A 12547-nucleotide genomic window follows, 5' to 3' on the forward strand; every position below is an offset into this window, starting at 1 on the left:
TCTCGGCGAACTTTAAACATCGAGCTGGAACGGGATAAACTATCGCGCGCGCGCGCGCGCGCGCACTCGGGGGAATTTTCGCGACGGACAACCGGGATAACGATCCCCATAGACGCAAGAATATAACAGTGCGAAATACAGATTCTCTCTCGATGAGGAAGCGAAATTCAAAAGAGGTACGCTGGAAAATACGAGGGAAAAAGCAAGCGTATTGAAAATGAATCGCGATTCTTTTCGCATACGATGAAAAATTCATATTTATTTTCCATTAAAAATCTGCGATATTTATAGTCAAATAAATTGTGACAGTAGAATCCAGGAAAAACGCTAGTTTCCTAAAAGCTTTTCAAGCTTCTTTGAAACGTCTTTTGGACTTTTCGTCGGCTTTCGGTGTTATTTAGACCGACTGTACGTTCGAAATCCGAAAACCGCGTTCCCGCGTTAATCAATTCGAACCACGGTATTCTTGTGTCTTTGACGATCCCACGCGCGCATACACTCGCGTGAATAATCACGCAGATTGCAGTCGATATTTCACGTCGTCCGTGCGTGACGCATCAATGCATCACGTTTCCCGATATTGAGAATGCGGGACAATACTAGCCGGATACGGTATTCCGGAGACGCGCTACGTGACGCGCCGCGGAAAAGTCGCGGAATCCGTTTTTCCGCTCGCGACTGCACTTCACATCAAAGAAAAGAAGGAGCGGGATAGAAGCGGAGTCGTAAAAGCTGATCGAACTCGTAAGAAACCGGCGCCATTTTCTCCCTCTTCCTCTTAACCCGACTTCTCCCCCCCCCCTTCTTTCCAGTTCCCGCTTTCCTTTTCCTAACCCTCTCTCTTCCTCTTTCCGAGCGAACCGCGAACTTCCCGTTTCTGCTTCTACGTTCCGCTTGGGCGACGAAGACGCCGAGCGGCTTCGCGACTCATCGTACGGTTACTAACGCGTGGTTACAGTTATGGTTGTTAGGGAGCTGGCACGTTGCACCGATCGCAGCCGCGTCTCAGCGAAGTAACGAAGGACACGTTTCTTCTCATTGTTAGAGAAACCGACTTTGATCCGACTTAGGTATCCGCGTCTCAAGGGATTTATGCGGTTGCAACAAAATACTAATGCGAACAAACTAAATCGTGTAAAAAATATACGCCTACACAAATATGAATAAAGTATATAAAGTAAGTAAAAAATTGTAAGAGTTGATGAGTCAACTTTTTATCATTCTATAATATTATTAAAATCGTTAAATAAAATTAAGAAGCCGAAAAACAATATGGCCGATAAACCAAAAAAATACATAATTTTTTTATCTTTAAAGTTTTTAATTTTACATCTCGTATTTTTAATTAATAAAAAATAAGATATTTTTGCGACATTTATGGATGCTTAAAAATATTTTATGCATAATTAATTTTTTATAAAAATCACAGTTTCAGCAATGAGATACATTCGTCATGCATTATTAATATTTACGGTTGATTTTCTGAAAGCACGATAATCAAAACCGTGAGATGCAGCATTTCAACCAATTTTTAATAATTATTATAATTTTAGAACATCAGTCACAACAAGTAAATTAATAATCATAACGAATATATTACACGGCTAATACCCTCTCTTTCTCTTGCATACCACTTGATTATTCAACTTGTGAAATCCTCCTACTAATTCCAAGCAAACGTAATAAACCAAAAATTAATGATCTTCTTTCTGTCGCAATGTTTAAGAGAATTGGATCGCTCTAACGTTCTCGTAAATACTCATTAAGAAAGGTTAAAAGTCGAGAAAACACCTGTTGAGTATGCGAAAGGGCCAATCAGAGCACAGTCGGGGTTTATTTGCACCCCGCGAAAGAAATACTATTAACGATCTAAAGCCGGGGCGGCGACATGCGAGCGTAATGAGCGAATGCTGTTATATAATTAAGCGGCTTAACAAGCCGAAGGAAACTGAATTTTTCTTTCGTCTCTATCGCGTATGAAACACGTCCAGTGGACTTCAAAGTCGTTAATATTCAAATGTCACATTTAAGCGCGTCGCAGCGCGCGTAAACCGGTTGTTCGAATCAAAGAAAATTCCACCGCGGGAATTTATTTCGTTCCATCAATTAATGCTTTCACCGTCGCTTTAATACAGCTGCTTCTCGATGTGAAAAGGCTAATTTTACTCTCAAGAGCGACTATCCCGTAAGACGAATTTTAACTAGATTTAAGTGTATCCACTGGCCATGGAATTCAAATATCCAGAATTGCTTTGAAAAATAAAAGACTGTCGAATCGGCAGACACAATCTTCGAAGAGCAATCTTTTCTCATAATAATAACTTAAAAAGCGAAAGGAGCTGACTTTTAAATTTTGTCTACAGCACGATGTTCGAAAAAAAGAGATTATTCGTTTTCTAGTTATAGCATCGTAAATTAGGAATAAATTTCGCCAGGAGCAATCCCGCAGGAGAACAGCGCGGGTAAAACCGGAGGGTGAAAGTGAGGGAGGCTGAAGAGAAGCGAGAAGAAGGTTATGTTTACGATCGACGGGAAAGACCCAATGGGTCTTTGACTTCGCTATAACGGCCATATGAGGTTTGCGTTAAGGCAACTGCCGCGCCAGATTCAGGATTGAACTCGAAAAGCTTCAAGGATCGTGGATATGTTACTTGCGTAAAATATTCCACAATCGGAAGGACGGACGCGTGGAAAGAAAGTTTAAAGGTAGCGCCAAATGCCCTTTATAGCGAATGCAGCGAGCCGCCCACAATTGCGCGCAATATAAAACGCTAAATAATTCATAACGAATAATATAAAGTCACGACAGGCATTGTTATAAATAACAACGATTGTCGCAAAGATCAAATTAAAGTTTTTGAGGTCGAAGAATCTCAGTGCACGAGAGGTAATTATATTACTCGTTCCTTTTTTTTTTCCAAGTCACGGAAGAATTATGGAATCAGGAAGTTATAAATTCTTAGCGAACAAGAGAAGTGATATTCGTGTTTCTGCTCGCAGAGACTTCCGCGAAATGCAATAGTATTCCGATTAAATTGCACGATAATTACGTAGCTGAATCTTAAAACTTGAACGATTAATTGAGACTTTTCACGTATCGATATCGGGAAATGTGTCCTTTTAATCCAATTTTTATTATTTTTAAAACTCGCGATTTTTATCTGCGTACTTCGCTAGTATTAATAGTATGTTAAAAACCAAAAAGCGAGAATAATTGCTGGCGATCCGACTTGTTCACATTTAAAGCGAATAACGTTAATGGTTATGATTGAGAGCAAATTCATTAAGCGCCGCGAATCACGGTGGATTTATATACAGAGCGAGAAGAGAACGAAAGGTTATCGGTTAACGTTAATTGAAGCGGTCAGCGAATCTACTTGGCGAAGTGCCTTCCGTTCGGTAACTAGACGGAAGTGAAAAGACGCGACAAATGGCCCTTAAAACGCGCGAGAGAAAGATCCATTAAGCGATCGGACAACGTGAGATCGAGAGTCTGAATAAAGATGAGCGATAAGGAATGGACGTAAGCCAGATTTTCTCGCTTCTCGCGCGCTTGTTAATTGTTATTTGCGATTTCGCAGCCGTCGCGAATAGCCGGCGAATAATCGCGCTTAATAAAACGTCATTTCATAGGAAAAATAGACCAGCGCTCGTTTTAGAACTGATGTTAAATGCACACGACGAGATGCAATCGTGCGCGGCAAAATTGATCGACAAGTCAATATTCATCGCTACTTTCATTTCCCCGTACAGAAACATTTTTGGCGTCATCTCGGCGGACAAAAAAAAAAAAAAAAAAAAACCGCGAAATGTTTGGTACATCAATTTAACTGACGCACGATGCTGTCCTCCGCATCGAGAGAAAAAAAAAGTGTTATCGAAAAAAGTGGTAATAAATTAATAGCCAGTGGATGGTAGCTGTTTTAATTTCCATTCGTGAGAATACTTTATCACGGTGCTGTGCGGTAAACATAACGTATCATTCCGTGAATCTCATAAAGTATTGAGAATGCTATCCTCAATTTTGACGATCCTATAGTTTCTGATAGACAAAAAAATAATTCTGATCGTTAAATTAAAAAAAAAAAAAAAAAAGACTTGATTTATGCCGCCTCTTAATTTATCTCGAAAAAATTCTTATATGCTTGTGTTAGATTCTTTTCAAGAACTTTCGAGTTCTACGCAAGTTCTAAAAAAAGCTATGCCTTTTAAAAACATCAGTTTAATCTTTCTATTAAAACTAAAGTCGGCGAGAGTTTATGAAATGATACGCCCACTCACGCGCAGCGCGACATTAGTTAGATTGACTTGCGTCGCTCACGTAGTTATATATTAAAAATGCTAATCATTGCAAAATCAACGCAAAAGAATCCGGCGATAAGAAACGGTGATATTTAAAGGTTATCTAACCAACGATATTTAAAGGCTATCACCTAAACCGAGAACATATTTTCATTTTGTTAAAAATAGTGCAATTGGGATGAAGATATCCATTTCATCTTCGAATCAATATTTGCCAGATATTCCAGATATAAAAGTCGATCGATAATAACGGGAGCGCGCGCGCGCGCGCGAAAGTGTGCACAGTGGAAAGACATTTTGGAATAAAAGAGAATAAATGGAAAATGTACTCACCCTGACGGGAGCGCGAAAGAGGTTCGGTGGGGTGACATGATGGTTCGGATGATGGTGATGCACGTGGTTATGGTGGTGGTGATGATGATGTCTCGTATCAGGACCGCCACCCGCAGCCGCCTGCTCCGCCTGGACCGACATCGCCGCGCGGGCTTGGCGATCTCGCTCCCGAAGCCGGTCCCGTTCAATGCTGTAAAACAAAATTAGTCCATCGAAATTACCGACGTGTTCGCAAAACGAAAGATCCGCTTTTTCCACGGCAACTTATTTCTAAATAAGGCAAAAGGAAACAGTAAATTGATTACTCGTCATTTTGATCTGATCAATTTTTCGAGATTGCAATCCGTTGTTATCAGGCTACACGTTCGTCTATCGCTATTAGGCGATCGGTTAACCAGAACAGAAAATGCCTTTGTCTTTCGAAAGCGCATTCACGTGGAATTTCGTTGCTTATGACGCACCGCTGAGAATAACTCGCAACGTTTTAGGAAGTGCATCTACCGACGGCGGATAGTTAAGACAAGACGAAGACGGAGACGCGGACAGAAGGGATTCGTGACGAAGCATAGCGAGGGCGGTCGCAGCTGGCGCAAACACCTGTTTAGTCACGTTTCCGGTGTTCCGCGATGTTACGTGCAAAACAAACAAAGCGCTACGATTTTGTAACCGCCGTCATTCACAGGCAAAAGCGGTTGTTACGAAGTAGTTAATAGTTGAAGCTAGAAAATCTACGGATTTTTATATCTAAAAATTGTATCTTTTGCAACTAAAAATCTAAAAAAGTGCATAAATATTTAATAATTTGTGAATCAATGGATGAGAGAGCGTGTATTTCACAAATGCAATGATTTTTTCAAGACTGTGAATTTTTACGTTTTAACTCGCACAATGCGTAACGCGATCAACGTAGCCAGCATGGGGCGAAGAGTGCTTTAAATAGACGCTTAAAGGTCGGTCAGGACGGTATTTTCCTCCTCGTATGTGCGTTATCTGACATGACGTTGGATGACTTGTCAAGGCATGATGCTAATGCCGCACGCAGTGATATACTTAACGGTCATTGCAGCGTTTTCCCGAATGCATTAACATAAGTGACGCGCGCGCATGATACGAGAGCTCGGTTGTTTTTCATCAAGATAGAAAACTTTTCTCCGCAAAAATACGGCGCACGAGATATCGTAAGCGTACGATCGGAAAATATTTTTCAGTGTGTACACAAAGTATGACGAGGAACACCGACGTTGTGTATCGCGAAGAAAGGGAAGAAATATAATCGCGTATTATGTGAAGTACAAAAGATCACGAGCTCATGTAGCGATAAGTGAATAAATTGCCGAGTAAATTACCGAGTCGCAAGGCATTAAGAAATGGAGATATAAATAATAAATTACTTAGCGTCAAATAAGATCAAAGATTTGAAATATAGAATTATTCACGCGCAAAAAATGTTTAAAAAGATTTAATTACCCGTTGTAATTATTAATGCCATATATCGTCATTGCATATATTTAAAAAAAATTATCTTTTAGAGAAAAAAGCTATTCCACCGATATCGTCGTCAAAGCTTCAGCGGCATTTCTTAAAACACTTGCAAAGTGCGAAAAAAAACAGTAATTTTTTCGTCTGAGCCCGACAATTCATAGCGCGAACGTTCGCAGCTTAAATAACGACGGCAAAGCCATTTTCCCGCCCAAGCCTGGCTTTCGTATAGAGCAAAGCACGTATTCCGATTAAGAGTCGATTTCCCGAAGCTCAATCCGCATATCGTGCGATACTTTCTTGATCGAAGCGCGCTCGATGGGGGAAAACGTGTGTGCATGCCGACGAACGAACGAACAGCCTGCATTGTCATGCAAATTAAACGTACCGGCAGTAATCACTGTTCGCGACCGCTTAATTGCGGATGAATGGTAAAGAAACTACATCGTATTCAACCCTTTCGCTCCCGAATTATTCCCGACTCCGGGAAGAACCGCGCGTGAACTTTCGCTTTTACCACATCCGACAGATGTTTCGGTGTTATTAGTATAAATTCCTATTATACAATGTTGTACAATGCGTCGCCCTTTCATCGAACAAATTTTGAGAGCGCGTCATATGCGACGTGTAACATGGCGACTGCAATGTGTGTAAAACAAAGAGACAGCAGAACATTCATTTTCGCAAGTGTGTTTTCTTCGTCGCGACGTACTTTCTTTTTATTAACTCAAAGCTGCTTATTATTCATGACGGTAAGAAATATCTGACGCCCCTGGCCGTGCATGTGAATGACACGGTAATTTCTCGTGGCACAATCGACCGTCGAAGCTCTAAGAACGACTCTATTTGTTTTCGAGTACGCTTGTCCTATTCGCGCGTTTATTCCCATTGTTATCGGCGGAGACTTTCCGCGCACACGTGAATCGCCACATTTAGCCGCACGAGTATTTCCACGGCCGAACGCAGCCTCATCGTCGCGTCGCGCGCGTGACACTTTCTCGATCGATACCTCGACGTCCACTGCGTGTCGTCGGGCTCCTTCTTTTTTCTCCTCCCCGCGCCGCTTCATGCTTCGCTAAATCAGCTAGAAAGTATACTTTTAACTAAATCGATGCCAGAAAAACCGCGACCGCTCGCTCGCGTTAAGTCGCTCGCCGCTAATCGCAGACTGAACCGAGAAAAAAGTGCGAAACAGATTTGTGCAATGAGTGCATCTTATAAGCGAATAAATTTTTTTTTTTCCTCGTCATTAAGATGATTACGATGTACTTTTCCAAGATCTCTTTTAGCTTCGAAATTGTCGGACGTGTCTAGAGCGGAGTTCAGTGCTGATTTCTCGATCTTTCAACATTTATTGATTGCAATTAATTCAATGATATTAATTCAACATTTTGATGAGAAAAAAAACGAGAAAATACAAGGATTAAAAGAGGGTGAAAGTTCTCTTTGAACTCGCTCTTTTTTCGCGCAGCAAAACCAAGCATTTCTATCCCGAGAGCACGCGAGAGAGACTCCACGTCGGTCGGCTCGTCGACTCGGCTTTATTGAATGTCTAGGAACCTTGTCACAGAACGATCGAAGTTCATCGAGCTAACGAACCCGAAGCGCACTCGACAAGAGGCACCGTCCTCTCTGTCGGCTATTTGCGCGATCGAAACCCCGGATGGCCCCGTGCGAGGAATGGATCGGACAGTTTTCAAAAATGTTCGATTAACAGTCCGGTACAATCAGACGTCGATGGTGGCGTCTATGGAGAGTTGCCTATCGAAATCACCGTTCGCTCTCACAATGAAATCGACTGCCTTTTCGAGTTCGACGTCCGCTATTTTTCCTATCGATTCTTGCGCCCGGTATTGTTGCTCGTGCGCATGATAGTCAGATGTAGACATGTAGGTGATAACATAATCCGTACCTGTTCGCACTGTGAACGTTAAGCTCGGCTTCAGCTCGGTTTTGGGCGGTGTGTCGTCCCATTAATTTATCCATCTTCATTTGCGATTTTCTAATATATTAACAATACATATGGGGTTAATTTTTCGAAAATACCTGTTGCGATGTTTTAATACTATTGATAAAAATAACAAACTTAAAGAATAATGTACTTGAATTTTGATTTTTTAAACTTTATATTTTAACATCCGTTCAAAAGTAAAGTTATTTGAAATAGTAATTTTGAAGGTGAAAAATCTATTATCGTATTAATTATGATTACTACGATCCGTTATTCTTATCGCGAGAGCGCAAGGTGAAGTTTTATTGTATTCGATTAAGATACTTTTAAGTGGCGGCGATTTTCCAACGGCGCTTTCAATTCGCGACGAACAAGAGCGTCGCGATCGATTTAATCCTTCGAGGATTAACTCGCGTCTCTTTCATGGCCTACGTAGTAGCAGCCGAATTAGCCGATATTTTTTCAATATCGGTGATGGTGAATGTACCTCGAGGTGGATTTTTTCTGCTCGTTGAATGAACGTTTAGCAGCGGCGGCGTGGCGTTCCGGTCCGCCCTGGAGGCGGAATATTGCCATCGTAGATAATTAATTCGCGTTAATCGCGACCCATTTGAAATGGTAATGAGAAAGGGATGATTTAAAGCGGCCCTCGCCAGCTGCGATTCGCAATTCGCCGATAAGAAGAGAGATGGAAATATACGAAAGCTAGAGAGAAAGAAAGAGAGAGGGGGAGGAAATTAGCGTCCACTGTTGCTCTAACAAGCCCTCCAGAGACCAAAGCAAAATATACGATAATCGATAATTTAATAATTTAACGATATAATATAAACACATTAATACGCGTGATATAGCTGTGCATTGTATAAAGATAAAAAGAGAGTGTTTCAATTATAATAGTTCTGTTACTTTTATAAAAGTTCCGCAAAAGCGACAAATAAATAAAAGTATGTACTATACATATCTGCGAGCGCGTAAAGAAGTCTGAAGATAAAATTCAGAGAGAAAAGAATAAGCAGTGATTAAACGAACGAAACCACAAATCGAAAATCTCACTTGATCTGCCTTAACCACGCGCCTCTTCTTCGCCGATCCGTTCGACATCTATTACTCCGAGTTTCTAATCCGTCTCGATCCATCGTCTTGGCTTTAAATCCCGGATTACACGTAATAGAGCGGCCTCGACTATCGCTGTTTTCATCGACGGATGCCGCGATTTGCTTCTGTTCGACGCGATTTATCGGCCCCGCGCTCTCGCAGCTGGAAATACCTTCGACATTCGTCAACAAGCTGACGCGCTGCTCTTACAACAAATCGCTCCTTGCTTTTACATGTCAAAATATTATTGTCCAAATCTTTTTTTTTTAATATTGTGATGATATTAAAGAAATTAATCAAATATAATGCGTGGAAATTTTAAATTGTATTTTAATTGCAAATCGCTATTTTTCGAACAATTTGCACTTTTAATGAGAATGACAATAAAAAGCGGAAATGGAATTTTTAATTTATGATTTCCTTTTCTCGGAGTGTTTACTACTTTTGTATTCGTCCCAGATCATAAATTTCGCGCTGATGATAATTTTGAAAGTAAATTTCTTTAGTCTTCCAGATATTTATATTACTTATTTATATATACGACGTCCCTCTCTTTCTCTCTTCATAAGCATATCTTCCTACAATTAGAGTTAAGAGTCAACATCGTGCCGGTCGGGCCTGTTATTCCAGTGTTTTACACTGCGATCTTTTATCCTTATCCTCCTGACCTTTTTCCACGAAATCCCGCGGAGACAAAAGGTGCAAAGGGGAAGGAAACTACCGTTCAAAAGAATCACTAGTGGTGCTTCGAGCGGGTAAAAACGTTTTCAGTGCTCCTTATCCGACTCACGAGCAAGTCGATTTATGTCGCCGGTCCGTAAAAACGTCATCGTTCCCGAGCTGTTCGCCGACCAAAGAATATCCTTCCGCTCTCCCTCCCCCCTCCCCCAACGCCCCTCTGTCCTTTTCAATTGCGCGATAAAGGATTATTGCGTTATCGACCCCACCCACCACGTAGGGATCGTCTTCTCGGTCGGCCAATAAAACATCGTGGCCATGTTTTACGAGGGACATCAAGCGCGTTGCGCGGCTCTTTCCGCTTGGTTCGCTACTTTGTAAACGTCGAACGAGCTCATGTACCGCGAGCCCCTTGCAACCCCTTCGATGGTATTTTGTCGCGATATAATTTAGAGCAGACGAAATAACTCGACTATAAAAAGTTGACCGGAAAATGCGGAATAAAAATAGAACTAAAGAAGATGTCACAAATTAATGGAGTACCTTAAATTGTTCAAAACTATATTGACTATTGGCGTTCAACATGCTTGATTTCGCTCATATACGTTGCATAAAACTGGAAACTGAGCACAAAGACCGTGAATGATGCGCAAGCAAGATGTTTTCACAAGTTCGCAAACGGAAAGAAGCGAAACAAAAAATTAAAATATAAAAACATAATATAGTGTTTGAAATATCGCGTGTGATAATATTGCCGCGCGAGGTTCAACAACGATGGAAACAATCTTGTTTTCACGTAGTGTACAGTGTAGTGAAAATGGAGCTTGGCGATAAGGAGAGCCGGTTACGACACGACCGTGTGATGAAATGTATGACGCTTCTACGAAGGAACTCGGCTTGGTCGCACGCGCAGACGTCAGCGTGACGTTCGAAGTCAAATAACACGACGATTTAATGTGCGATCATTTTCCTTCTGGCGATCGGGACGGGGAGGAGACGATGTGAAAGGAAGTAGTCGATTTTGGTCGCATAAAAAAGCGACATTGCGCCAGATAAAGCAAATTTGTACGAGATAAATAAATTGCATAACGTACACCTGCCCCCCCTCCTGAATTCGCGACGAGTAAACACAAGATTAGTGAAAGGTGGTCGAAAACTGAATTGTAAAAATGCCAACGACAACATTTCGGAACGGTATTTTCTGAATCGTGATAATAAAAGTTATAGTAAGTGATAGAAAAAGTTCCGAGAATGTTTTAACTCATAAATTTGCTCGAAATTGTCGATTGTCACATCCGAAGAGCCTTTGTATCGAGATATGCGTGCACACTGCGTTACAATCTCTTCTTACATCCGCGAAATTTCTACATTGAATCAAGCGCGACGGAATTCACGGCACGATTTCTTATTTGGAGCGTCTCCAAAGACAGAGTAAAGTCTACCAAAGTAATAAAGAACCATCCATCTCTCTCGCACAATGTCAGTCTCTCGTGTGTGCTTTAAAGAGCCGCTCGCCCGTGCGAGCGAACACGCGTGAGAGCCCGCACGGCACGCTTACACACAGATATAAGCTCAACGCTCACGCACGTGCTGTACGTGTGGCGAATTCGACGCGGCGGACTTCGTTAACCACTCAGCGAGCGCTAAAGAGAGGGAGAAGAACGTTCCGGTTAACACGAACTAGGACTGACGACGTCCATTTTAGACCGTGAGTGCCATGCATCAAGAAACACGTATCGTTTCCAGTTAAAAGAACGAATTACAACGGGATTCGCTAGACTTTATGCTCGCCAGCGTCCTCCGGCTTAATTTTTCGAGCCGATTTTTGTTCGATGAAAATTTATACGTTATCTGTTTTCCGTCACAATTTTCTCATTAAATATCTTTCGTGATCGAGTATCGAGTTAAAATTCTGTTAAAATAAAACTCGCTCCGTTTCATTTGATCGCAGGAGAAGCGTACAAAGGATTTTAATGTTGACTGACACATCGACGTTTTACCGATCGCGGAGGAACCCATAAAACTTTATAAAGTTCCATAAAGATAAACGCAAATAAAGCAACGTAAAATTCCGCGAGAGAAATTTGACGCGAGAAATCAACGATACGTCAGTGTATCGCGCAAGCAGCGGTGTAACGCAAATCGTGGAAGGAGGTGGCAGAGAAACGCCGATAAACGACGACATGCGCGAACTCTGAAAGAGCAGGAAAGGAGCGAGAGCAACGAAAGAGAGACGAGAGCGAGTGAGTTGTCGCGTTTATTTTCAGCCTGGCGCGAAGGCTAAACGGCGGATTGCGCGTTCGCGAATTCCCGACGATACGACGGCCTCTTCTCGAGTGTTCTCTTCTCCGCGCGTGTTTTCCAATTTGCTTTGATTTTCCTCTGCCTCTATCGAGAGTGCATTTTCCGCCCCGACATTATGTATTATCATTTTATTGTTATATTATTATATTATAATCTTCTTGCAAAAGCAGATTATTACTGAAGTAAGAATATACATATATGTAATAATTGTACTAATGATTTGCAAGTCACAAAGCTTCGCAAAAATATAATACTATTTGACAGCAAGCGGTTTGCTTAGTGAATTTGCGAAGTGGTAAACATGTTGTTAATATACTACTGATTAAATATTTAAGCGTGTTTGTATGCAAAACTGAAAAGATAATCGCGAGAGTAAAGGTGTATTCTGCGAGCAGCGCGATTGTC

General features: G+C 41.5%; 1 protein-coding gene across 10 annotated transcripts in view; it reads right to left on the reverse strand.

Moving 5' to 3' along the window:
* Nucleotides 1–12547, reverse strand: part of lilli (lilliputian) — a 199455-nt gene that overhangs the window by 105021 nt on the left and 81887 nt on the right. For 5 of the 10 annotated variants that reach the window (XM_067352889.1, XM_067352904.1, XM_067352894.1 and 2 more), the window contains 2 exons: nucleotides 8027–8116; nucleotides 4636–4825 (listed from right to left, as the gene is read on the reverse strand). In XM_067352889.1, the coding sequence (XP_067208990.1) occupies nucleotides 4636–4825; nucleotides 8027–8116 (280 nt within the window). The remainder of the gene's footprint in view (nucleotides 1–4635; nucleotides 4826–8026; nucleotides 8117–12547) is intronic. The other 5 variants (XM_067352915.1, XM_067352922.1, XM_067352906.1 and 2 more) reach the window with 1 other exon arrangement.

The sequence above is a fragment of the Linepithema humile genome, chromosome 1 (assembly GCF_040581485.1).
Source record: "Linepithema humile isolate Giens D197 chromosome 1, Lhum_UNIL_v1.0, whole genome shotgun sequence".
Taxonomy (NCBI): Eukaryota; Metazoa; Arthropoda; class Insecta; order Hymenoptera; family Formicidae; genus Linepithema; species Linepithema humile.